This window comes from Coturnix japonica, chromosome 1, assembly GCF_054131305.1.
Source record: "Coturnix japonica strain WE chromosome 1, WE-NBRP24, whole genome shotgun sequence".
NCBI lineage: Eukaryota > Metazoa > Chordata > Aves > Galliformes > Phasianidae > Coturnix > Coturnix japonica.
This window is the reverse complement of record NC_140663.1, coordinates 153,700,644-153,725,785: the sequence shown is the minus strand read 5'-3', so window position 1 is coordinate 153,725,785 and position 25,142 is coordinate 153,700,644. Positions and strand designations below refer to the sequence as shown.

The 25,142-nt window shown below is 43.9% G+C and overlaps 2 protein-coding genes across 5 annotated transcripts; one reads left to right on the top strand and one right to left on the bottom strand.

The window, feature by feature from the left end:
• The first annotated feature begins 12,834 nt into the window (after positions 1–12,834).
• MED4 (mediator complex subunit 4) lies at positions 12,835–20,104 on the top strand. Of its 3 annotated transcripts, XM_015851792.2 has the most exons (8): positions 12,835–12,958; positions 13,858–13,924; positions 14,574–14,744; positions 15,364–15,421; positions 16,245–16,331; positions 17,436–17,567; positions 19,373–19,590; positions 19,724–20,104. In XM_015851792.2, exons 1-7 carry the CDS (start codon positions 12,861–12,863, stop codon positions 19,543–19,545), a joined length of 786 nt encoding a protein of 261 aa, XP_015707278.1. In that variant the 5' UTR covers positions 12,835–12,860; the 3' UTR covers positions 19,546–19,590; positions 19,724–20,104. The 3 variants fall into 3 exon arrangements, with proteins under 3 accessions (XP_015707278.1, XP_015707277.1, XP_085392317.1); XM_015851791.2 differs by having other exon boundaries at positions 19,373–20,104; XM_085536191.1 differs by lacking the exon at positions 12,835–12,958 and adding an exon at positions 12,961–13,341 and having other exon boundaries at positions 19,373–20,104.
• A 1,478-nt stretch (positions 20,105–21,582) lies between these two features.
• NUDT15 (nudix hydrolase 15) lies at positions 21,583–24,843 on the bottom strand. 2 transcript variants are annotated; one of them, XM_085536192.1, is made up of 4 exons: positions 24,639–24,843; positions 24,357–24,547; positions 23,812–23,866; positions 21,583–23,668 (listed from the first exon to the last, which is right to left on the bottom strand). In XM_085536192.1, the coding sequence occupies exons 1-4, from the start codon at positions 24,788–24,790 to the stop codon at positions 23,653–23,655; spliced, it is 414 nt and encodes a 137-aa protein (XP_085392318.1). In that variant the 5' UTR covers positions 24,791–24,843; the 3' UTR covers positions 21,583–23,652. The 2 variants fall into 2 exon arrangements, with proteins under 2 accessions (XP_085392318.1, XP_015707276.1); XM_015851790.3 differs by lacking the exon at positions 23,812–23,866.
• Positions 24,844–25,142: the final 299 nt, after the last annotated feature.

Below are 25,142 nucleotides of genomic sequence, written 5' to 3'. Positions count from 1 at the left end.
AGGCTGAGTTTGTGTGCCTTACGCTCAGTTTCACAATACCTCTACTCTAAAGCAGTAACTCCTGAAGACAGTTTCCATTTATTTCTGAAGTTGCAGGGAATATTCATGGCATGAGTGGGCAGAACTTTGATTCTAGTAAATATTTAGTAACACAGAAGGAAATAATAATAAAGAGAAAGGCCGTTTGTTTATCAGAGCTGTAGTCACAAGTACTTTCCTAAGTGTATACTGAACCAAAAATGCATTAATGATCCACATTAACACCTTCCAAGATAACAGCACCCATTCATTCTCCCTCCTAGTCCTTTCGGGGGGACCACCACAAACGTCCTGTTTTGTGTCTTTTTGCCTCCTGGCTGCATGTCTCCTTTGGAAAGTGATGGGTCATTTTGGAAAGTGCATTCTGCTTCCCCCATTGAAGCCACCCCAATTTCTCCTCTCTGAGATCAGAGCTGGATGAGGAGAGGGAAACAGACCTTTGCAGAAGTGCAGTGTTTTGTCTGTCTTGAGCTCTGAGCCTGTGCAGTGTCAATCAAAAAAGCAGGATCTGTCAGTAAATTCCCTCCTGGAACTGCATTTGTTCTGTCTTGTTCTATTTAAATTCTTTCCTGGCACCCATTAACTTGATTCTGAGTGGCTCAGTGGTAAATGAAGCACTTTGTATTTCCAGCTTGGGATACTGGTAGAAAATACACCGGTTTCTACTTAGGAAAACATTAACCTTGCACAGGAAGAAAGGACATCCCAAGAAGTGTTTTCACACTATCCCCAGGCAGAGCACACCACCTAGTTTCATCCCTCAGCATTCCTCCCTGAAAGATGGAAGCCAGCCTTGACCCATGGGACCCCCTTTTAGCCTCCAGTAATTCAACCTTGATGGACTTTTCCCTCCCACTGCTCTTGGGACACTACAGTGGCAACGACATGTTTGTTGTACACTTATACTGAATAAGGGCAAAAACTGGTCACAGTGGGGAGAGCTTGTGAACCAAAGGTGAGGTGTTAATGTCCATGTAGCACATACAAAGTGCACAGACTTTTTGACTGTCCAAGATGGATCACCTTGAAGCAATTTCATCAGGCAAATTAGCTTCCCTTGAGATATCCCAGAGAAAACGGCCGGCATTCTGCAGGGAAATTGAATTACATATCATAGACAAAGAGTGGTAACAGAGTGAAAACTGAAAGAAACTGTGACCTGTAAACAAGCATTAGGGACAGGAAAGATGTGGTTGTAAAAAGGGGTTATAGACGAACCGATAAGAAGAAGGAAATTCTTTGATGTCCTATTTTCAGTAGAACAAGTTAGATTAATTAATTAATTCCAAACATTAGGAATACTCAAAGGGTACAAGTTCCCTGATAACAGCTTTCAGTAGTTAGAGATTAAACTGTGTTTCTTACTGCCCTCCTCCGTAAAGCAGGAATAAGACTTGACAGCAGATGAAGGGATTCTGATGACATCAGCTCTTTTCATGATCAAGTGAGCGCACTGTAAGAATGTCACCTGATTTGTGAGCGGCTTCAAAATCCTCAGCAAAAGGTTGTATTAATACAGATATTCTGTACACCTAATTGTGAAATGGCTGCTGTCGCAATTTCAAGGGCAAAGGAAGCCTGTGGAAAATACATAGGTAAGTGTCTGTCTGAGACTTCTGTTAATTAAAGCACGTGATTCATTAAAACAAAACAAACCACAGTGAACTGAATCAAGATGATCTGTCCATGGTAACTATAAGCATGTATTTGTAGTATTATCCATAGATGAACTTGGAAGAAAACAAACTCATCAAATGTGAGTTCTTTTTGGGAGCAACCTGAAAACCCACGTTTCAGCCAGAACCAGCCCTCTTGATACTTTAGCAATAAGGAAAAGGAATGAAAAGTAACTGAGAACTAAACAGCAGGTTTCAACATGCTTAAAACTGTTGACTAATGTATGTCTATGAGTAAGAAAAAGAACACATTCACTTCTCAATTAGTCAAGTTTTGAGCTTTTTAAACAGTATTATTTGATTGTTACTCTTCCTCCACACTCTCTTATCAAAAGCAGAATAAACAACGATTGGATGGAATGTTTTCATTGAAAAAAAAAAGGGGGGGAAGAAAAACATCTTTCTCCTATGATAGTGTTTGAATTTTAATGTATAATGCGTTCTGAGCTAATCCTCTCTTACACAGGATGGGAAATGACAGGCTTTTAAATCTGTGAAAGCTGAGTTCGGGCATTTCTTTCCGGATCCGCGTTGCTTCTGCAACACTTACTGACGTCATTGCTACTTAAGGGAGCATAAGGAGCCTACCTTGGTGTAAGGTTAGGTTTGGGAATAGGAGATGCTGACAGCTGGGCCTCAAAAGCAAAGGAGGAACTGATGCTAAAACTGGCTTTACATGAACAAAAGGGATAAGCAAGGATTGCAGATAATGATGCAGACTTTAACAAAGTCTTATGAAGACTTTAACGAACACAGGGGATCCTTCTTGCTGTGTAATAGTCTGGATGCTCATATTTCATTTGCAAGGGTCATCTGTTGTATGTTTTGTCCATAGTGGAGGGATGGTTCATTTGTCTGCTAATGTAAATAAATATTCTGAAGTCAACAGACTATCTCATGATAACGAAGTTACAATGCTGTTGTGTTCTATTATGTATGTAGAACAGTGTGGTTAATTATTGCAACATCAGTCTCTGCATTCTCATACGTATTTCCTCTGCGAAGCCACAGACCTCTGAACCCTTGAGAAGATCTGGCAGCTATTTATATGCATAGAGTTCCTTGCATACTCAAGGGTTTGACATATTGTGGCTGAGAAAAAAAGAGAGAGAGTAAAAGCCACCAGCAAGACACATAAAAATCTTTAGTTGGTTTCTTCCAGCAACTGAAATGTTCGTTGTATTTCTATTAGCACTTAACTGTGTCCTGATTCAGAAAGTCAGTCCTATGTCAATCAGTTCTGGGAAGGCATCCACTGGTATAGATTCTCTTATAGTTTTAGTGTAAGTTTTTTTGTGCTATATTCTGTTTTCATGAGCTACATGGGAACCCAGCACCTTAGAAGCCACCAGCCTTAAGTGAAACTGGGGTGAATATGGCCAGGAGTTACTTGCAAAGCAAAGGCAGACACAAGAGCACTCATACACTCAGAGCACGACTGCGCCACTGTAATTTCCATAGAAGCTAAAAATAAATAAAAACAAAAGTATGATTTCACTGCACAGCATCTCCCTTAATTGTAGAAGTTCAGTCGGGCTCGTTAGGCGCATTTTAAAGCTAAGCATGTCTGAAAACTCACACTGCGGGCCTGAGGCAACCGCGTTCTCAGGAAGCAGACACTGGGTGCAGTCACAACAAATGGTGTTTGAGGCTGCGTGCATCTCCCTCTGCACAGCCAGGCCCTGAAATGGGGTGCAAAGGCCATGCGTGTTGTGGCACAGCTGCAGAAGAGAGAAAATGAAACCACCAACCCAAATAAAAATGTGAAAGGTCTCTCTGTATCACCAGGGGCTTGGCCTTCCTTCATCCCCACCGTGAGACTCGGGACATCTCCTCTGCAGAAATTTCTCTTTGCATTACTGGAATACTAGGTCTTTAAAGGGATTGCAGCGTGTCTCCATTGCTCTTACTGAACCCTGTTGTGGTTCTCAATGGCTCTGACTGGATCCCACTGTGTTTTGGGAAACAGGGAAGGGATGGAGCCCTGACATGTGAAACAGACCTGTGAATCTCTGGATTTATAAGCAGCAGCAGAAAGAGGCTGGGCCTGTTATGGGAGCTGCTTGTAAAAGCCGTGACCTGACAGTGAGCAAAATGTCAGCTCCTCTTAACAATGGCATCGCTGGACTGCTGCTGAAAGAGAGGAAGTTCTCAAGCAGGCATACTGTCATTTAAGTGACATTCTTTCCTACTGAATGCAAGCCTCTGCACAGCATTTCCTACTATTGTTGCCTAGCATCTGGATTACTGCAGCTCCCTTCAGGGGGCTGGCATTACAAATTCTCTAGAATCTAATTAGATTGCTCCCTTAGCAAGCAGAATTTCCCAGAGGGGAAGCACCACTGGCCCGTAACTTGCCTGAGCTGCCATCAGGAGTTGAGAACAGTGCTGGTTCTTGAGGCTGCAGGGATCTTGCAAATTCATTTGGCCCATAATTGGAAGCCCTAAAAGTTTGATGGGGCTCTGATGCAGGATTTGCACAGATTTAACGCTGTGCTTCTGATAGCGAAGTCCGAGAAGATCTGGGCTGCAGTTTGACCAGATCGAGCCAAGCCAAAAAATCTCTGCTGCCAGAAGTCTCCAATCCTGCTCCCAGCTGCACCTCCTTTCCCTTCCAAAGTGTTGACTCAATGCAGTGCCTTCCAACCATGCTAAGTGCCCAAGCAACCACCCTCAGCTCCTCCACTGAGGAGCCCAGCACAACTCTCACCTTTCCAGGTGCTGCCTGATTCCCCTCTCTCCTCACATGTATTTCTTCTTTCCTGCACATTTCGGCCTTGTGTCTTAGATGACAGCGGTGCCAGAAAAACCAGAAGATGAACCAAGCACATGGAGCTGATCTGGCTGGAAATCTAATATGTGAGAAAGTGCTTTATCCCCTCCGGAATCTGTTTTCTGAATAGGAACGCTGCAAGATTCCCCCTCCTGCAGGAAGAATGGCAAGAACATGTTTCTGATGATGTAGACAAAAGGGAGAAGATACTTTGCCTTTTTAACTGCCTCCCCTTTGCTTTTAGCCTTTTACCATGCATGTCAGATGTGCTTTTATACTTAGGCACTGGAAACAAAAAGGGAAATGCATGACGGGGCTCAGGCTGAGTATCTTATGTGTAGGTAGGTACTCAAGGATTGTGATTCATGGGCTTGATTTAGGCACCCATCTCCTCTTCCAGGAGCAGGAAATTAAGCAGTGGTGCATCCTTTTTCTAGTGATAAAGGCTCTGAATAAAGGATAGCAGCATCTGTTGAAACCAGCCAGTAAATGAGAAGGCAAAGATGGGAGCTGGGATCCTTCCTCTTCCCAGATTTAGACTTCTGCATATGTGACACTGGAACATATTTTGAGCTCTCCTTCCATTCATTCGCTTCTAGATTTAGGTAACTTGCCCTGCAGAACAAATGTGTGTCTTGCTGAAATGCAGCCTCAGAGGAGGAAGTGTTTTTTTTTTAAATCTATTACATAAATATCTACAGGTTTCGTATCCTCCCCACCAAAAAAATATAATAATAAAGTAGGTTCTATTTCAGTCCTCCTCATGGGGACGATATTCAGTGCTGCAACTCTTCTGCTGCTTCTCAAAGGAGAACCCTGAATGCAGGAGCTAAGGGGCCACACTGGATGAAAAAGCACTGAAAAGTCACTAAGGAAGCAAGATCCTGACCAATAACAGAAAATCCAACTCAGTATCTTAATTATAGAGGTGCTTCCCTCACAAATGGAGGACTCGGGCACCAGTCCTTGATTCCAGCATAGATTATATTTTATACATGGGGACTCCTTGAAGCAAAATACATAAGCAAAATCCTGGGGGATGGCTATAGGGAAGGTATTAATCCTCCTTACTCTGAAATTCGTTTGATTTTTCCAAACACGAGGCATTTGTACAGTTGTTAATAACACACTGTAAATGCCCACCAGCTTCCAGCAGGAGATAGAAAGAATGCTTTGTTATTATAGGGAAATAGATGCGTATTTTTACTGTAGTCATAACAAAGGAGGCTTCAAGCATTCCTCTACATGCCAGTTAGGTTGTTTTTCTCATCACAGATATTCATCTCCCTGAAGCCTGTACTATCTTTTTGTGTTCATACGTGATGCATTCTGACAGCTTCTTTACAGCTAAAATTTGATATCTCAAGAAATCCGTTCACAGCCTGGCTTTGAATATAGCACACGAAGTTACTTGAGCTTCCGCATCGCTTTCCATTTTATTTTCAGCAAACTTTGGTTTGCATATTCCTATCGACGTGTGAAACTTCAAATTGGAAGGGACTCGCTTCGATTCTCCTGCTGTTAATCAAAGTTTGTAATTGCTCCAATAGAGAGAAGCAGTAAGTTTGGACTGAGGGTCAGTCTCCCTTGCTGCATATTGTTGCCTCTGGAACGTTAGTTCATGTCAGGTAATGGAAAGTGAACACAAGGTTGTTTGGTAAGGAGATAGGATTGGCAGAGGTCAGAGTGCAACTAGGAACATTGCATGGCTTCTCCACCTCTGATAATTCAGATGCTGAAACATAACCGCAGCATTTTGCTTTGATAAACTTTGCTTTGATAGACTTGAGACTACAGTGGAAACACTGCTGGGTTCTTCAGCTTAGACATACTCCATGAGATTTCTTCTACTTTGCTTTCATAATAGAACAGTATAGTCGGTGCTGGCAGGGAGAGGACAGCATATATTGCCATCTGCAGCACTGACATCATATCTAGACCGGTTCTGTAGGGAGTTTGAGCTGCTAGGTGAATGTGGAAGGATCCTTGTGACAATTCAAGCTACAGTCTAGCAAACAGCTTAAATATATGCTTACTTATAAGCAGCGAGTCCAAAGCCTCAAGCTAAACATAGAGACAAAGCAAGCTATTGAACTGAGGGCAGAATGCCCTGCACTTCACAAGGTCAACCCTCATCAAAACTGAGCCTTCATTTCTTCAAGTACCATAATACTGCAGGTGTCTGAGGCTTGAATTTGAAAATGAAGGTGGCTATTGACTTTTGAAATGAAGGTATCTATTATTCCGGGGTGTACGAGTTGGGCATTGAGCAACGTGAACAAAATCAGAGTTAAGGTAGAATCAGAAGCACAAGGGGTGCTGAAAGCAGATTACTGAGCATGATGGTTGTCTGGGTTGAACTTCTTGCTTGCAGACGCATATAACTCATTGCTACGCTGTCCTCTTCATTGCCAAGTTTATTGCCAGATGATCCAAGTGTGATGAAATGTAACTCATGAAGCACCTGGGGACAAGAATTATGTGAGATCCCAGCCTGGTCACCATCCGTCCAATTGCAATGAATATATTTTATCAAGGTGGGTAGCTTGGAAACTGAGGGATAAAGAAAGGAATTTAGTGAGGTTAAGAGAAGCAAGATGTGAATTATTCTCCTGCCGTGACACTTTTCAGGGCCTGTAAAAATGTGACAGATTGTGCCGGTTTCTTCTCATATCTTCTATTCCACAGTGCATTTTGCATGTGTGCTTTCTGTGCCCAAGATCAGGCCTACAAAGTGGCTCCCAGCGAAGCAGTTTCCAATGTTGGTGTTGCCACATGACGTATGAAATTGTGACAAGAATCTTGGATCTGAACAAGTTTCTGTGTCCTTGTAAGGCACAAGAGACAAATCCCAGCAAGAGAAGCATAGATTAAATAGGCAAAACAAACAAACAAACAAGAACAAAGCAAACCAACCAACCAACCACAACAACAACAAGGCAGCATAGCTTCAAAGTGCCCTGGATATCGACGCTACAATTATTTTAATTATGTATGAGCTCCTGGCAGATCGTTTTCACTGACAGCCACCTATCTCGGTGACACCAAGTGACATGATACTGCACGGACTTTGCTGACCTCATGTAAAGGCCTGCTGTAGTTTGAGCTGAGAAGGAGTTGTGACATGAGTAAACATGAACTGTAGTTAGGCTTTACTTACTGCAGAGAGGCTCGGTGTGAGTCTGAGGTGCTTTGTGAGTCTGTGTGCTGCTGGACACCTCACTGCTTTCTGTGAACAGGTGAGCTGAATCTCTTCAGTCTTCTTCACTAAAGAAAGGCTGTTCAGTGTTCTATCTGCCTTTACAGATGATCAAAACTATGGAAATAACTCCTCACATGGGCCTACCTTTGAACAACACAACACATTTAAATGACAAATGGGTTTTCTCTCTGAACGGTCGGTTGCAGCCCAGAGAAGTGTCGTAGTCATTAAGTGGAGATCCATGCATACAATCACATGGCTGCTGGTGAGTGTGACAGCCTTTCCCAGTCTTATTAGCTGTGTGCTCTCCCCTCATTCACATGGCACCAGCACTGCCAGCAGTCAGCCAGACTGCAGAATATCCAGTGGGAAGCCTACTTAGTTGCTCATTCAAAGCCATCCTGTAATTGCTTTTGGAATAGTTTCTCACACTGTTTTCATAGCTGCCAATAAAAGCTCGCCTCGCTTCTTTCAAGGCTCCATAAAGAATTTTACCTCTTCCCACCTCCAACTGCTAGAAGGCAAACCTCTTTTTTTTTTTTTTTTTTCATTTTTGCTCTTACAGCTTTATAAATAATTCTTCATTTCACCTTCCCTGAAGAACTCAGTCCTCCAATTGAAGCCAGCTCCTCCTATTGCTGGCTGGTGGTCTGCTCCTTCTGAACCCCCTGGGCTGGAGATGATGTCTGCTGCAGGTATCCAGAATCTGTTTGGGAGGTGAAACTTTAAATAGCACCTTGGAGAGCAGAAGGCAAACGTGTCCACTTAAAGGACAAGTGACCCAAACAGCCTCAACAGGAAGAGGTGCCAGCTTCATCTTTAATGGAGCACAGTGAAAGGATGAGGGAGGTGTGGGAAGACTTCAATTATAAGTAAATGAGAACTCCTATCAGCCTCATTGGAATTCACCGTGTGGGAGAGCAAAGCCTGCTGCTGTCATCACTGCCCTTGTATTTTTTTTTTCTCTGTGAGGGGAAGTAAACAACTGTAAATTTCAGTGTGGCTTCTGTAGAAGCTTGTGTGGGTGTCCCAGTAGCTCTTGGTAAACAGGTTATAGGAGCCACAAGGAAAAGGAGACTTCTTTTTTTCCAAATAAACAAGTCTACCTTAATGAAGACTCAAAACTAATACATGTTGGAGACTACCCCAGTAGTCTCATTATCTCTAATTGGATGTTTTCTCTCATGAAGTAGCCAGCGTTAGCTTTTAGCTTGGTGAGGGAAAAGATCTCGTATTGTTCCCCAGTGTTCCCTTATTCCTGGGAACACTTGGCAGGACTGTGAACATCTCTAGCAGCCAAGCTGTCAAACAAGCTTTCCCTTTTCAGAAGAGATTTTTTTTCCCAACACTATTCAGGCCAGTTTTGATTCTGTCTCCCACTCAACACCTCCCACTCCCGAGGCAGAGCTGGTCCCAAGAAGCCCCTCCGGCAGACTGAGAGCCAGGGCTGCTTTCTGCCTGGGTGACTTCCTGTCTCAAGGGCTCAGTGCCTACACTTACACCAACAGAAATCAGCACAACTCAGGTTTAATATAGCTCAAAGCAGAGATAATTTGGTGCTGGAACAGTCTGGAATGGAGCACCAAACTATGGTTTTAGCCATATGTACCAGTGCTTCACACTCCTTCCACAAAAAATAAGCTTTGGCTCATAATACTATCTATTTTTACCCCATATTTAGCCTATTTTAGAATTACACTGGCTAAGCTAAGCCACTTTTTTCTTATCTCATCAGTCTACAATCTCTATCCAACACAAGTAAAGATTCCTTTTAAAATAGCAATAAGAAATTGACAGTTTAGCAGAGGCACTAAAGATATTAATGATGTAAACAGCTCAACAAATAAGGGACGATTATTCTTTTCTCTAAAGTACTGCAGTGGCATCCTCCCAAGCGATGCTCAAGACATTTAATTTCTATTTTAGATGGTATTTGACAGAAAGGGTTTTATTTTTACATTGTCTGGGGGAAGTGGATATGAGGGTTTGTTCTGTCCTTGTTCTCCTTGATTGCCCTGCTGCCTTTTTATTGTGCTGTTTTATTACATATGGCCAGACACCTGAGAGCCTTCAGGAGTTATGTGTCTTAATGTCGTCAATATTTTCCAGTGTTATTTTAAGGTGTGGTACACCAAACACTTACCACCTGAACAACTGATGTGTAGTGTCTGCAATGTATAAATAAGCAAACTGCTGAAGAGCGCTGTAACCTGGAAAAGATGCAGACTGAAATTGAAACATAGATCTGCTTTGGGTTCTTCTACAGCTTTCTAAAGCCCAGCCTCTAAATTACAGTGACCCTGTGAGGTGATAACAGCAGGGGTTAAGAAATACAGGCAGTATCCTTGGAGTCTTTGCACCAGAGGAATGATAGGCTGAAATTACACTTGAATGTGAATAAGGGAAGCATCCCTCTTTACTTCTGGCCACATCTGCCCTTGTGTCTACTGAGCCAGCAATGGCTACAGTGAAGCCAATTACTTCGGCAAGCTCATCTAACAGAAGGCAATTGCACCAGGAAAAAATGAAGCTTTTCTGTTGAATTTGTTTGCTCACCTGATTCATTGTGTGCTTTCAGTTACATAAAGAGGAATGAGATAGAATGCGTGGCCAAAGAGAGATGGGGGGAGACTCACTGTGCATGGAGAGCTATCTTCATGGCCACCAACTAAAAATCTTCTCAAGCTACTGAGAAAAAACAGGGAATGATGCTTAGCTATTCAGGAAATGCATAAGCTTTAAAGGAGCAGATCTGGCTCAACACCAACACAACTATGAAACAAGTTTACTCAGGGGAAAGAAATCCAAAAGCACTGAGGAACCAAGGAAACAGAGGAACCTACACTGGGGAAACAGATGCTCCGTTGTTTTGTGCGGCTCAGAAGTCTATTCAGCAAATCATCCACTTAGTCTTAAACAAGTGGGCCATGGGGCAAGTTTAGGGTGCAAGCCCATTTAACCCAGCCTTCCCCTTTGCCCAGAAGGAGATGACCTCTCTACCACAGTCTGAATGACGCTCTATGTCTTCACACAGGCAGGCATTTCCCAATGCCTCTGGCCTCAGCCCATCCTCCCACGTAGAGGCAGGAGCTCAAATTCAGCCTTTGCCTGGGAACCTGCCCTTGATATCCTCTACTCCATCCCCAGAGCAAGGAGAGGGGAAGGATCAGACACCAGAACAAAAGCACGATGAACACGCTGCCTAGAGGAGGGTCGTCAGCCTGGGAAGCGAGAGGAGGGAGGCAGCTGCTCCAATGAAAGCCTGGTGGCACTGGCCTGGCTCGTAGACATACTGTTGTCGAAAGGGATGGAGGCAACAGGCTCCTGGATGCAAGAAGGGAAAGACAGCTTGCAGGAACCTCCTACACCCTTGGCCTGTCAAGTTTGGGCGTCCAATTAATGCTATAAGTTTTAGCTCTAGCATCGCGGCCCTGAAATGTATTAGAAATACATCAGGCCTAAATAATTCAGATGTCAAAATGAATGCGAGGAAGAAAATGATTTAGCAGAAGGATTGCTTTACTTTCTGAAGCTGCTATTTTCTTTCTGCTCATGCAGCCATACAGACACTCTAACAAATCAGTGAAGTGGATGCACAACCAGACAGCATCACTGATTACATCTTTCCTTGAACAAAAACAGTGAAAAAAAAAAAAAGCAAGAAAAAGTTATTTAAAGAGTAGAACTATTTGATGAGATTTTATCTGCTGTGTAGCTTCAAGAGAATTCCCAAACTATCTACCATCAGGACTCTGAGGGCTGTTGTATATTGTAAATGAATATTAAATAACTCTCGTTGGCGGTTATCTCCATTTCAGGGTTGCCAAATCTCACTGCTTCATCATGGATCTCATAACGCTGAATTGTTTATTTAAACCACAATTCAAAGGATCGTTGATTAATGAGTTTCTTGCCTTTCATTTTTTTAATAAGTGTAAATTTCTCAGGGACGTACTTATTACAGAAGGTAAAAAGATAATCAGCGTTAGTATTAGAACATCCAGAGACGTTATCATTCATCTGAAGCTTTCTCTAATGAAGAGAGAAGTGAATCACTGCTTTGCTGGCGGGTTCGGCAGCTGCCTGCTGGCAAGAGAAGAATGTGGAGGCTGAGGACACCATGGCTTCTGCCTAAGTCCTCACCCCAGACATAAACCCTGGCTCTGGATTTGTTTTCACTCCTCATCTGCCTCCACCTTCCGTCCTGATCTCTTCATATTACCAGAAGATTTCATGAATGTAAAAAATTCCACTGGCTTCAGTCTGGCTTCTTTTGTGTCCCCACCCAGAGCCAGAGGCCTGTTTACAGAACCACCCGAATTACAGCAACACTTAAAAAAACCCCAAAACATAACCCATACAACTCAGTATATTTTAATTCTAGCTCAACTGCTGACATGACAGAGGGCAGCACTTGCATGTTTGCTGCCCTGTCATTGCAAGCAGACCTCTGTAATGAAGCAGAGCTGCGGTTGGCTACTATGGGCAAGCCTTGGCAAATTGGGATGGTCATTTTTCCTTGATAGCTGTGAAGTCCTGCTGTTTGTGGGATAGGAAACCTAGGCAAGAGGTGATCCTGGCTCCTTCAGCATCACTCTTAACATTCTTCAGCCACTTTCCTCCTCCATCTGATAAAGCCACCTAAAGGATTTTCAGACATCAGCACCCACAGACACTGAGTACGAAATGATAAGATGGAATTCAGTCATACCCCCTTTCTTTATCATTTGCTTTCTAGATCTTTAGAGTAGGTATGAATCCCATTTAGAGGCTCTTAGAGTCACCGTCTCTGGAGGAGTTCAAGAGCCGGGCAGCTGTGGCACTGAGGTACACGGTTAGTGTGCATGGCGGGATGAGCTGGTGGTTACGAACTTAGGCTCAGAAACGATTCTAAGCACAGTTCCACCTACAAAGAACTAGCTCCATGACACGGCGCTCACAAGCCCACACCTAAAGCCGAAGCGAACGTCATCTCCGCCCCCCGACATGGCGGCTCCCCACGCCCCAGCCTCCCGCGCCGTCCCGCCCTTCCCCGCCCCTCAGGGCGGCCGTTGCCGCTTCCCGCCTCCTGCCGGTCGTGCCGCAGTCCCTCGGCCGCTGGAGGCGCTGTGTCCCGCTGTGTCCCGCCCGAGCGGGGCTGGATTACGGCGGGGGCGGGTCCGCGAGCGTGATGGCGGCTGCGGCAACGGCGGCCGGGGGAGGTGGTGAGCGGAGCAGCACCAGGGAGAGGCTGCTGGCGGCGCTGGAGGATCTGGAACTCCTGGCCAGGTACCCGATGGGATGGCCGAGACTCGGTGTCGAGGCTCCGGCGGGGAAAGCGAGCGAGGAGCCGGGGTTGGGTTGAAGGATGAGCGGCGGCCTGGGGCCGAACGCACGCGTGGGGCCCGGGGGGCAACAGGAGAGCTGTGTCCGTGCTCTGGTTCGTGTGCTCGGAGCTTTGTTCCTCGCTGGCACCTGTGCAGTCTGCCTCCCAAGCAGTCTGTCTCTCCAGCAGCTCTTATTACTCGCTACCAACCTGCCGTGTGGCTCAGTGACTGCCACAGGGATAGTGGGCATGGTGGGAAGAGCTGATGGATGGACTGGATGTAATTACAGGTCTTCTTCAGCCTTAATGATTCTGCGATAGCAAACCCAAAGCCTGTCAGCAACATGTGAGTGATCAGCAGTACCATGGAGCTGGGCCTTTCACAGTCGCAATCAACTTTATTCTAGTCGTAGAGAATGTCATTAAGGTTGGAAAAGACCTCTTGAATCATCTAATCCAACCATCACCCTGTCCCTACCATGCCCACTAAGCACATCCCTCAGTGCCACAGCTATATGTTTCTTGAGCACCTTCAAGGATGGTAACTTCATTGCTCCATTTGAGGTTCTTTGTGGCTCTACATGATGGTGGGAAAACTAAATGGAGGCAAGATCAAGAGGTCTGTTTGAGAAGCTCTTTTAAGCTAATTCTTGTGAGTTTGGTGCACAGCTGATACACCATTGTGAAATACTTATGTTTATGGAAGTAAAAGTGAAATCCCTGTCAACACTGTGATGTAAAACTGTAAAATACTTAAGAACAAGAATGATTTAATAATGATGTAAATACTCAGTTGGGGATGATTTGGTGTGATTTACAAATAATAGCTTAGAAAACTGCATAAATACTGTTTTCCTTTTAGGGAACTAATTGAAATTTTGGCAATTTCAAGAAACCAGAAGCTTCCACAACCAGGAGAAGAGAGCCAGGTAAATTGACTTTCTTAGTTGCTATCCTTTTTGCAGGTAAATGCTATGTCTTCTTATTTTCTCCCTTTGTACATGAACTAACAGAATCACAGATCACAGAATGAGCCGGGTTGGAAGGGACCTCAAGGATCATGTAGTTCCAACCCTCCTGCCTGGCAGGGCCACCAAACATACACCTTTACTAGATCAGGTTGCCCAGGGCCCCGTCCAACCTAGCCTTGAACACCTCCAAGGACGGGGCATCCACAACCTCCCTGGGCAGCCTGTTCCAAGGCCTAACCACTCTCCTAGTGAAGAACTTCCCCCTAACATCCAACCTAAATCTTCCCTCTTTTAACTTAAAACCATTTCCCCATGTCCTGCTATTGTCAGCCATTTCGAAGAGTTTACTCCCCTCCTGGGTGTCCTGAGACTTAGTCCTGAGACTGAGGACTCCTAACGATGATGATGAAGCTTTGGCATCACTGAAAAAGCATTCTTGGTTTCATGTTTTTGATTGCTTGTTCATTTGTTTCATGCTTCGTAGGCTGTTTCTGCAAGCTGAGCAAGAAATAATAATCTTGTGGATATCAGTTGCTTTTTGCAGTGTGGTGGAGGGTGCGTTGTTACTTGAGCTAATTAAAAGTTCTACAAAACTCTTGTCTAATAGATCCTGGAGCTGCTGATTCAGAGAGATGGAGAGTTTCAAGAGCTAATGAAGTTGGCAGTTGATCAGGGGAAAATCCATCATGAAATGCAGCTTTTAGAAAAGGTAGTAGAAAAGAGAGATAATGACATTCAGCAGCTGCAGAAGCAACTGAAAGAAGCAGAGCACATACTGGTAAGTTCATAATGATGTGTTTGCTTCTGAGCATCTGCTAGTAGGGAGGGGAAAAGCTTTGGAGAAAGTTTTGTGTTAGTTTGAGAAGTTTGAAATGTTTAAAACTTTGTGAGAGCTTTAGAGTTGGTTGTTTTATTGTCTTCCCCCCCTCCCAGTAAAACTACTTCCTTATCATGGCATTCAGTTACTTTATATTGATAATTTTCTACAAATCTACTTTGTTTCTGTATATTTTGAAGCGTTTCCGGAGAAGTTTCTCTCCTAAAATGCAGTTACATCAAGGGTTTAGTCACACAGATCTTAATACAGAAGGATACAAATGAAAGATACAGTGAAGTTTTGGTTTAGAGTCATAGAATCACCAAGGTTGGAAAAGACCTAAAAGATCATCCAGTCCAACCGTTCACCTATTACCAATAGCTCCCACTAAACCATGTCCCTCAACACAACATCCAGTCATTCCTTGAACACCCCCATGGTCGGTGACTCCACCACTTTCCTGGGCAGCCCATTCCAGTGCATGACCACCCTTTCTGAGAAGTATTATTTCCTAATGTCCAGCTTGAATCTCCCCTGCTGTAGATAGTGTTGTTTCTTTCTTGTTTTTTTTCACATTTAGGCCACAGCGGTTTATCAAGCAAAGGAAAAACTGAAATCAATTGAAAAGGCAAGGAAAGGTGAGTATCCGCGATCGTACATAACATACAAACAGTTGTAAAGAGTGTTGCAAGTGAGCTCAAGTTAGTAATCTAAGTTAGTAATTTTCTCTTAAGGCTATTACAGATTTCATATTGCCTAAATCAAATCATTTCAGTGTGACTACCTGGAAAAGTGAAAGGGTTTTTTTTGTGTACATGTATATGATACCATTGTTTATAAAAGACTGATTAGCTGGTGATATTTGTTTGTATTTGTATCAATTGCTGCTATGAGTGGCAGTTTCCCAGTCAAACTGATTTTTTTTTCTTCTTTTTTTTTGGTAGGCAGCATTTTTAAGTTTTGTTTATAGTCATTTTTGCCATACTTCCTTCTAAACAAATCAAGGAATTTCAGAATGATTCTAGTAACTCTAATACAAGTGTATTTATTAGAGGAACTTGAATACAAGTGTATTTATTAGGGGAAGGTCTACTGCGTACATGTATAACTACAGCTACGAAGAAGAAAGAGATTTTAATTACTGCAGAACTTCTGTAGTAAAAGTGCTGAAATTTTCTTTAACAATGTGCTTGTCAAGTGCACTGTGGAAGATACTGGTTTGTGTTTCTTCAAAAGGCTGAAGACCTGTTAACACTCCAAGGTATACGGAACATGTGGCTGGAAAGTGAATTCACTATGACGCTTGTTCTGAATCTCTGATCAGTCATTGCATTTGAAGCATATTTTGATGTTTGACAGAATGACTTTCCTAATTTTTTCTGTATGAAAAACCATCCAATATTCAGAAATAATCAAACGATGCAGTCTCTTAAATACAGGAACTTTTCTTCCTTCTTCCAGGTGCCATTTCATCTGAAGAAATAATTAAATACGCCCACAGGATCAGTGCTAGTAATGCTGTTTGTGCCCCTCTGACGTGGGTACCAGGTAAATATCGTGCTTATGACTATTCTTGTTCTTGAATAATAGAGCACAATCAGTATCTGGTTTTAGAATGTTTTTACACAATGAAGGACAGTTTGATTTATTAAAGATATGTATATTTTTATAGCTGTTACATCTAGGGTTTCTGAAGAAATTTAATGATCCATACTGCACATGATGTTATGATGTGGAATTTTGACAGCAACGTTACAAAACCATGACAACTTGTCATAGAATGACTTGGGTTGCAAGGGACCTTAAAGACCATCCAGTTTCAAACCCTCCACTAGACAAGGTTGCCCAGAGCTCCCATCCAACGCAACTGTCAGTATTTCCAAGGATGGGGCTTCCCCAGCCTCCATGGGCAACCTGTTCCAGTGCTTCACCACCTTCATATTGAAGAATGGCTTGCTTATATCTAATGTAAATCTACTTTTAGATCTAATTTGGTTTATATCTAATCCCAGTCTATCACTACATGCCCTTGTAAAAAGGTGCTCTGTCCATCTTTTTTTATCAGCCTTCTTTAAGTATTGAATGATTGCAGTGAGGTCTCCCCAAAGCCTCAACCTCAACTATCTCAGTCCCTCTTCATAGGAGAGATGCTTCAGCCTTCTGGTAATCTTCATGGCACTTCTCTACACCAGCTCCAACAGCTCCATGTCTTAATGCTGAGGGCCCTAGAGCTGAACATAGTACTTAAGTTGGAGTCTCATAAGAGTAGAGAATAGAGGGAGAACCATCTCCTTCAGTCTTCTGGCCACGTTGCTGCTGCTGCAGCTCAGTATACAATTGGCTTTCTGGGCTGCAACTGTGTGCTGGCAGCTCATGCCCAATTTTTCATCCATGAGTCCCTCTTGACAGGAGTACATTTAGTGCGTTCATCCCATAATTATTTAGCTGTCAAGTAACAGAGAGAGCAAAGATATTCTGAAGTTACTGTAATGTAATTTTTGTGACAAGTTAGAATGAGCAAGAAAAGTCTCCAGTTTTAATAGAATAGGGGTGATGCTCATTCTTGATCCAGACAGGAAACCAGACACAGAAGAGAAAGATGATAATATTTTCTAATTAATATCTAATTATTATCACTGTCGTTATTAATAGGGGATCCACGCAGGCCATATCCTACAGATCTAGAAATGAGGAGTGGTCTCTTGGGTCAGATGAACAACCCATCCACCAATGGGGTTAATGGACACTTACCAGGGGATGCACTTGCAGCGGGCAGATTGCCAGGTAAGAAAAGTTCAATTTTTTATTTAATTATTCTTATTCCTCATATAGTCAGAGTAATTACAAATGTGTCTCTGCAATGGGAAATCAGAGTAAAAATGGAAATTATGGCCAGTGTTGTTCCTTAGCAGTGAAGGACTAATCGGTAAAGGTAACAGAAATTAAATATTTTTTGTTGCATTCTAAACGATACTGCAAACACTAGAACAGAGTAAATATGAGGAAAGCTCACTTAACTACCCTGTTCCACATGGGTGGTTTTTGTTCTATTCTGGCTCTGATTATCTTTAATTCTTGTTATAAGTGAGACAAAGCTGGTCTCTTTCATGGGATAGCCTTCAGGGCAATGAGAGGAGTTGAAGCACAGCTGTAGAATGGCTTATGTTGGAAAGGACCTTCAAGATCATCTAGTTCCAACCCCCTGCTATAGGCAGGGACACCTCCCTCTAGACCAGGCTGCTCACAGCCTGGCCTTGAATGCTTCTAGGAAGGGGGCATCCACAGCCTCTGTGGGCAGCTGTTCCAGTGTCTCACCACTCTCACAGTAAAGAATGTATCCATAATATCTAGTCTCAGTCTACCCTCTTCCAGTTTAAAGCAATTTCCCTTCATCTTATCACTCCATGCCCTTATAAGAAGTCCCTTCCCAGCTTTCTTTTAGTCCCCCCTCAGGTACTGGAAGGTCGCTATAAGGTCCCCCCAGAGCCTTCTCTTCTCTAGGCTGGATGGCCCCAGCTCTCTCAGTGTGTCCTTGTAGGGGAGGTGCTCCAGCCCTCTGATCATCTTTATGTTGCTCCTCTGGATCTGCTCCAACAGCTCCATGTCCTTGTGTTTGGGGCTCCAGAATGGACACAGCACTCCAGGTGGGGTATGAGAGCAGAGTAAGGGGGAGTCTGCTGGTCATGCTTCTCTTGGTGCAACTGAGGACACTGTTGGTCTTCTGGGCTGCAAGTGCACATTGCCAGCTCACGTTGAATCTTTCATCAATCAACACCCCCAAATCCTTTTCCCCAGGGTTGCTCTCAAGCCATCCTCCGCCCAACCTGTATCTGTAGGAGTAGAGATTAGAAAGAAAGGAGCAGAAATGACATACAGATGCACGCTGCAGCTTTGAAGTGGGAGGCAAAGAGGAGAGAGACTAAGAAGTGTCGTGGAGGGAGTTCCCTTGTAGGTTCGTGAGAAATACATGTTTGGAGAGCTTTGGAATAGATGAGGAGAAATAAATCTGAGAGACGTTGGAGGACGCTGGGGTTGGGCTGCTGGGGCACTGTGAGGCATTCCCACCTCCCAGATACATCTGTTTATGGCACTTGTTTTGTAGTAGGACTGTCTTCTCCCTTGCATTTGCTGCATTGTATTTGCTCTTTGAAAAAGGATAACCGAGGTGTTTCTACCTTGTTCAGACTGAACTTAAATCTGAATTCCTGTGCCTACCTTATTCTTTCTTGCTGTAATATTTTCATGTCTTTTTGCATAGTGTCTGAGAGTGACCGTTTTCATAACCGCTGGTGGTTTTGACTGTTAAGTCAGTTCATGTAGAGCTTTTCACCTTCAAAACACAGTTTGAATCTATACTGTTCTGAATTTACTTTTTCCTTTGATGAGAGATTAAGCCACCTACATAAATAAGCCTGTGGCAGAATAGGCTCTTACAGTGATAGAATGACTCCATCACAAGGTGTTTTTCAGCTGTCCAAAAGCCAGTCATGTTTTTAAGATTTGCTTGAATTTTACACTGTTGTTTGAGCTCCCTTGTTTAGATGGTGGACACACACAACTGATGGCTTGATTATGCTCCTTGTTTCCAGATGTGCTCGCTCCTCAGTATCCTTGGCAGTCAAGTGATATGTCAATGAACATGCTACCTCCTAATCATAGTAATGACTTCATGTTGGAGCCTCCGGGACACAACAAAGAGAATGAAGATGATGTAGAAGTGATGTCAACAGACTCCTCAAGCAGCAGCAGCGACTCAGACTAGGTACAGGAGGGACAGTATCCCTAGTAGACCTTTCCTGTGGTGAAGGTAGGTTGGATGCTGTTATTCAAAGTCCCTTTTATTTATGCTGGCAGCCCCATGCAGGGAGAAGATACAGCAAGCTCAAAGAGTGGCTAATTTCAAACCATGAACTTAAAATTTATATATCTTTTCCCATTAGATGTTCAACTAAAATGACTGGGAGCTTTCTGCTGGATGAGGGATGTCAGATTTCCAGTGCTGATGTAAATGTGTATGTTTGCAAGAGATGCGTGCGTTTGTATATATATTTACTATACATATTAGAGGACAACGTTCCTGGGACAAAAGGTGTAAGGGGAATCCCCTCCTATGTTTGCTAGTAACTTGACTCTTTTGAAGATGGCCTTTTCTATGGCACAGAAACAAGGCATAACATTTGTAATTTTAATACCTTTTTTGTTACTGCTGAAATGCACGTTGTTAATCACATAGTGTGTTCTGAGAACAAAACCATGGCAATAAGGTGTTTAAAAAATGTTTGTAATTACTGTAATATACAATAAACTCACCTTTGATGTAACTTTGCTGCGCTTTGCAAACATAAATCTTTAGGTTTATTGCGTGAATTCATTAGTCAGCACATTTCATCTCAGTGTGCGTTTGATTTCGGATTAAGTTTTAGAAGCTCGTGGTCCTTTTTTCCCTTTGCAAAGTGCAATGTTGTTATTAGAAGCAGCTGAGCAGTCAGCACCTGCAGGTCTGTTCTTTTCAGCTGAGCCTATTGGGTACATACAGCTGCAGAGCCTGAAGCAATGATGTACAGTGCCCAGTCACCAGACCCCACAGATATTTTGGTCAGGTATCCCAAGGTTGTGGATGCTTTGGAACATACTGCAGATTCAGCTCTTTTCAGTTCAGAAGGAGCTCACTTATTCTTTAGTCTCCGTCACCTATATTTTTTTTCAGTTCTTTGAACCTGTTTATTTGTTTGCTTCAGCAATTGCATTTTTACCTTCTTTCATCTTTCCAAAGTCATTTCCATTGGCTTTCTTTGTTCTCTTTTGCTTAGTGACTCATATGATGACAGCTACTTTTATTTTTCCAATTTGATCAGGTTACTGATGCAAACTGTTACTTATGTCAATTACAGGTTTCTGCCCTGCCTTACTGTTAAAGCTACCTGAACCACAGATCAAAGTTCTCTCAGCTTTTGCATATTCTGTACAGAAAATGGCTGTTAAATCAAGAATCCTTCCTCATTTGTTCAGGCAGGTCTTCAGCAGTGACAGTAATACTACCATATGACCAATATATACATGAGTCCCATAGGGATATAGAAATGAAAATCACCTCTTCAGTCAGGTTCAAACACTTAATAGTGAGCATTATTCACAGAATCACAGAATTATCAAGGTTGGAAAAGACCTAGAAGATCATCTAGTCCAACCATTACCAATACTTCCCAGCTAAATCGTATTTCTCAACACCACATCCAAACGTTTCTTGCACACTCCCATGGTCGGTGACTCCACCACCTCCCTGGGCAGTGCATTCCAATGCCTGACTACCCTTTCTGAGAAGTAATACTTCCTAATGTCCAGCCTGAATCTCCCCTGGTGCAGCTTAAAACCATTCCCTCTAGTTCTATCACTGATTACACGAGAGAAGAGGCCAACCCCCAGCTCACTACAACCGCCCCTCAGGAAGGGAAAATGGGCAATTTGTGCTATTGCTTTCAGAAGTATTTTCACTTCTTAAGATTTTTACCTCTGCTTTGCAGTTAGAAGTAATTATTATTCATAGGTATTTTAATCCTTATGCTAGGATCAGCTTTGTCTCTTTGGTGCCTCCTCTCTGGATGTCTTTCAAGCTTCCCTTTAAGAGGCCAGGTGCATTTGGATCAACATACATTAAACGTCCTAACAAATAATAATTACTTAGGAGAAGTGTAATGTACCCCAAAGTCTTATATGGCAATATCATGTGATTCACTCATTTAAATACTGAGAGGGTGGGTGGTTGTTTCCAGATATAAGTAAATAGGAACAAAAGCCAGAGTTTCATGAAATAACTATTTACTTTTCCGTGTTGTTTACTGGTCTGTTAAGGGATTAAAAGGTATCACCGAGTTCCCTGTTTCTTATTACTTAAGAAGTCAGCTCAGGAACCTATATCCAGGAGGGGAGTAAACTCTTCAAAAGGGTTGATAATATCAGGACAAGGGGAAATGGACTTAAGTTGAAAGAGGGAAGATTTAGGTTGGATGTTATGGGGAGGTTCTTTACTAGGAGAGTGGTTAGGCCCTGGAACAAGCTGCCCAGTGAGGTTGTGGATGCCCCGTCCTTGGAGGTGTTCAAGACCAGGTTGGATGGGGCCCTGGGCAACCTGATCTAGTAAATGTGTATGTTTGGTGGCCCTGCCAGGCAGGGGGGTTGGAACTACATGATCCTTGAGGTCCCTTCCAACCCGGGTCATTCTGTGATTCTCACAGTTCACTTTGCTGCTCTAGTGCATAAAATCAGATTTGGCACATAAGATGCATCCTAGATAAAAAGTTTTGTTAGGGTGCATTCAGAACAAGTTAACTCAGAGATTGCTGATAGCTGATTGCAGTAATGCACTGTCATTTAATCAATCCACTTAGGAAGGGAATGGTAACCCTGACATACCATAATGCTGTGTCCTCATTTCAATAGCTACTAGTTCATTTACGACATGGATTGACTATAACTACAGTAATTGCATTACGAACTACTGTATGCTGACCTGTGTTTTCCCATCAGTACTTAGATACCTTCCAAAAGACCACTAAGTTGTTTGAATTACTATATTATTTTTCTAATGATTCATTGGGACAGATGGGCTGGACATCTGTCAACTCTTCCTATAATCATTTTATAGACAGCTGAATAGAGCAATTATTAGTATACATGAAGTTGCTTTTGGGAAGCAAATCTCCACTTCTGAATAGGAAAAAATAGGTTTCATACAAAGGTAGAGCAGTAAAGGAGTTTTCATTGCTATTTTCATTTCAAAACTGCTTTTTAATGAAATCTTTCTTCATAGAAAATCTGTCCTAAGGGAAGCTGCACATAGAATTTGGAGCAGTAACTATCCAAGAGACATCTTTGTGCCTTTTATCATACTGCCAGCTTCACATCAAAAAGAGCCATCTCCATTTAAGAACGTTTCAAAGTAGGGGAGAGCTTTAAGCTATTCAATCTCATGGAAGGATTGCAAAGTCAGTGTGTAATTCTAACTTGAGTTAGAATCATAGACTTACCCTGGCTGGAAAAGACCTTGAAGATCATCAAGTCCAACCGAAGCCTAACCATAGTACCCTAACTCTAGCAACCCTCTGCTAAATCATATCCCTGAGCACCACATCCAAACGGCTCTTAAACACATCCAGGGATGGCGATTCAACCACCTCCCTGGGGAGCCTATTCCAGTACTTAACTACCCTTTCTGTAAAGAAGTGTTTCCTAACATCCAACCTAAACTTATCCTGGCACAACTCCAGGCCATTTCCCCTCATCCTGTCACCTGTCACCAGTGAGAAGAGACCAACCCCACTCTCGTTGTAAGCACCTTTCAGGTAATACTGACAGCCCTAAGCCAAAAAGTGTGGCTATGTGACATGGACATACCTATAGCAGAATCTGTTTCTTCACTGTGTTTGCTCTGTCAGCCTAGCAGAGAACTGTAGGTGCTTTGACATTGACCTCTTAAGAGTTTGATAACATGGTCGGCCATGATAATCAACTGAGATCTGAAGCACTTCCTGTAAACAAGTTCTTTTGCAACCGTGGGTGCAAACAAAAGGTAGGTAAAGGGGGTTGCAAAAAGGGTCAGAGTTTTCACTCTCTGCAGCAATCTTTCAATGTTTGTAATACTGATTTCCAAATATAGTGAAAGCACTGCAGTTCAGACTGCTTTCTTTTGATTTCTGCAGCACAGAAGCAGCTCGGTCCTTCAGGCTGCCACAGCACCAGGCTTTACCCCAGGCAGTGGCTCCCTGTGTAACCCTTCAGGTGATCGAGGTCTTCTGTAAAAGGGTTGTAGCCTTGTTCCCTCAGGCACCGCAAGGCCCAGAAGAGCTGCTCCGCCGGGGGAAACTCATCCCATTTAACCCATTCCCAACCTGAAAAGCAAAAGACAAATAAAATTTTGAGAAAATTGGAGAACTGGGGAGGTGCCTGAAGACTGGAGGACGGCCAATGTCACTCCAGTCTTCAAAAAGGGCAAGAAGGAAGACCTGGGTAACTATAGGCCAGTCAGCCTCACCTCTGTCCCAGGGAAGGTGATGGAACAGCTTGCGCTTGATGCCATCTCCAGACAACTGGGTGATAAGGAGGTTATCATGAGTACTCAGCATGGGTTCACCAAGAGGAGGTTGTGCTCGACCAACCTGGTGGCCTTTTATGAAGATGTCACTAGCTGGGTGGGCAGGGGGAGGGCGGTAGATGTAGTCTACCTTGATTTCAGTAAGGCTTTTGATACTGTCCCCCATGACATTGGAAGTATGGGATAGATGAGTGGACAGTGAAGTGGGTTGAGAATTGGCTGACTGGCAGAGTGCAGAGGGTTGTCGTTGGCGGTGCGGTGTCTGGCTGGAGGCCTGTAACTAGCGGCGTCCCCCAGGGGGGACTGGGTATTCAAGACCCGCCTGGACGCCTACCTGTGTGACATGGTGTAGGGAGCCTGCTTTGGCAGGGGGGTTGCACTCGATGGTCTTTAGAGATCCCTTCCAACCCCTACAATTCTGTGAAAATGCACACTGTGACCATACTATCAGCAAACATACCAATCCACACACGTTCACTCCTCACCTTCATTCTTATCCGGCTCGCAGTTCCGTGGCTCCTCCCCCGGCTCGGCCTCGCCCTTCATGAGGACGGTGACATAGTGATAGTGCGCGGCCACGCAAACGGCGTTGACGGCGGAAGCGAATCGCACGTTCCGCAGCCGCAGCGCCGCCTCCTCCAGCGTCTCCCTGGCAGCGCACTCGGCCAGGCTCTCCCTGCGGGCGGAGTTATGGAGTTTGATTCCCCAAGTCAGCCCCGCGACGGGCAGCCGGCTGCCCAGCCCGCCGAGGGGGCTGGGGCTCCTACCCGAACTCCAGGTGGCCTCCGGGGAGCTGGTACGTGCCGGCTCCCGTTGAGCCTTTCCTCTTGCCCAGCAGGACGCAGTTGGGATGCGCGGGGCTGGTGACCACCACCCCCACGCCGATCCCGGGGCGCTGGGGCCGCGTCGCTTCGGCCATGGCAGCCTCAAGCTCTACACAGCGCTGCTTACGAGCCTTGTGCCCTCAGGAATGGGGGAGACCTCCGGCTGCGCATGTGCGTAGCGGCGTGTCATGGAGGCGTAGCCTCACCTCAGGCGCCCTGCCCGCCCGCACAAGGGGCAGGATGGTCACAGGTCACAGTCTGAACCAGATGGTGGCATCTGTGAGCAGAAAACAGAGAAATTTGTGACTTTTTACAACAAATCACAGAATTGTAGGAGTTGGAAGGGACCTCTAGAGATCACTGAGTCCAACCCCCCTGCCAAAGCAGGCTCCCTACACCATGTCACACAGGTAGGCATCCAGTTGGGTCTTGAATATCTCCAGAGAA

Excerpts from the sequence above, each read along its gene's own strand:
- MED4 (XM_015851792.2), top strand. The coding sequence starts at position 12,861 with ATGGCGGCTGCGGCAACGGCGGCCGGGGGAGGTGGTGAGCGGAGCAGC. Across the intron at positions 13,925-14,573 it reads AACCAGGAGAAGAGAGCCAG|ATCCTGGAGCTGCTGATTCA; the intron begins GTAAATTGACTT and ends CTTGTCTAATAG. Across the intron at positions 14,745-15,363 it reads AAGAAGCAGAGCACATACTG|GCCACAGCGGTTTATCAAGC; the intron begins GTAAGTTCATAA and ends TTTCACATTTAG.
- NUDT15 (XM_015851790.3), bottom strand. The coding sequence starts at position 24,790 with ATGGCCGAAGCGACGCGGCCCCAGCGCCCCGGGATCGGCGTGGGGGTG. Across the intron at positions 24,548-24,638 it reads GGAGGCCACCTGGAGTTCGG|GGAGAGCCTGGCCGAGTGCG; the intron begins GTAGGAGCCCCA and ends CTCCGCCCGCAG. Across the intron at positions 23,669-24,356 it reads CGAGCCGGATAAGAATGAAG|GTTGGGAATGGGTTAAATGG; the intron begins GTGAGGAGTGAA and ends TTTGCTTTTCAG.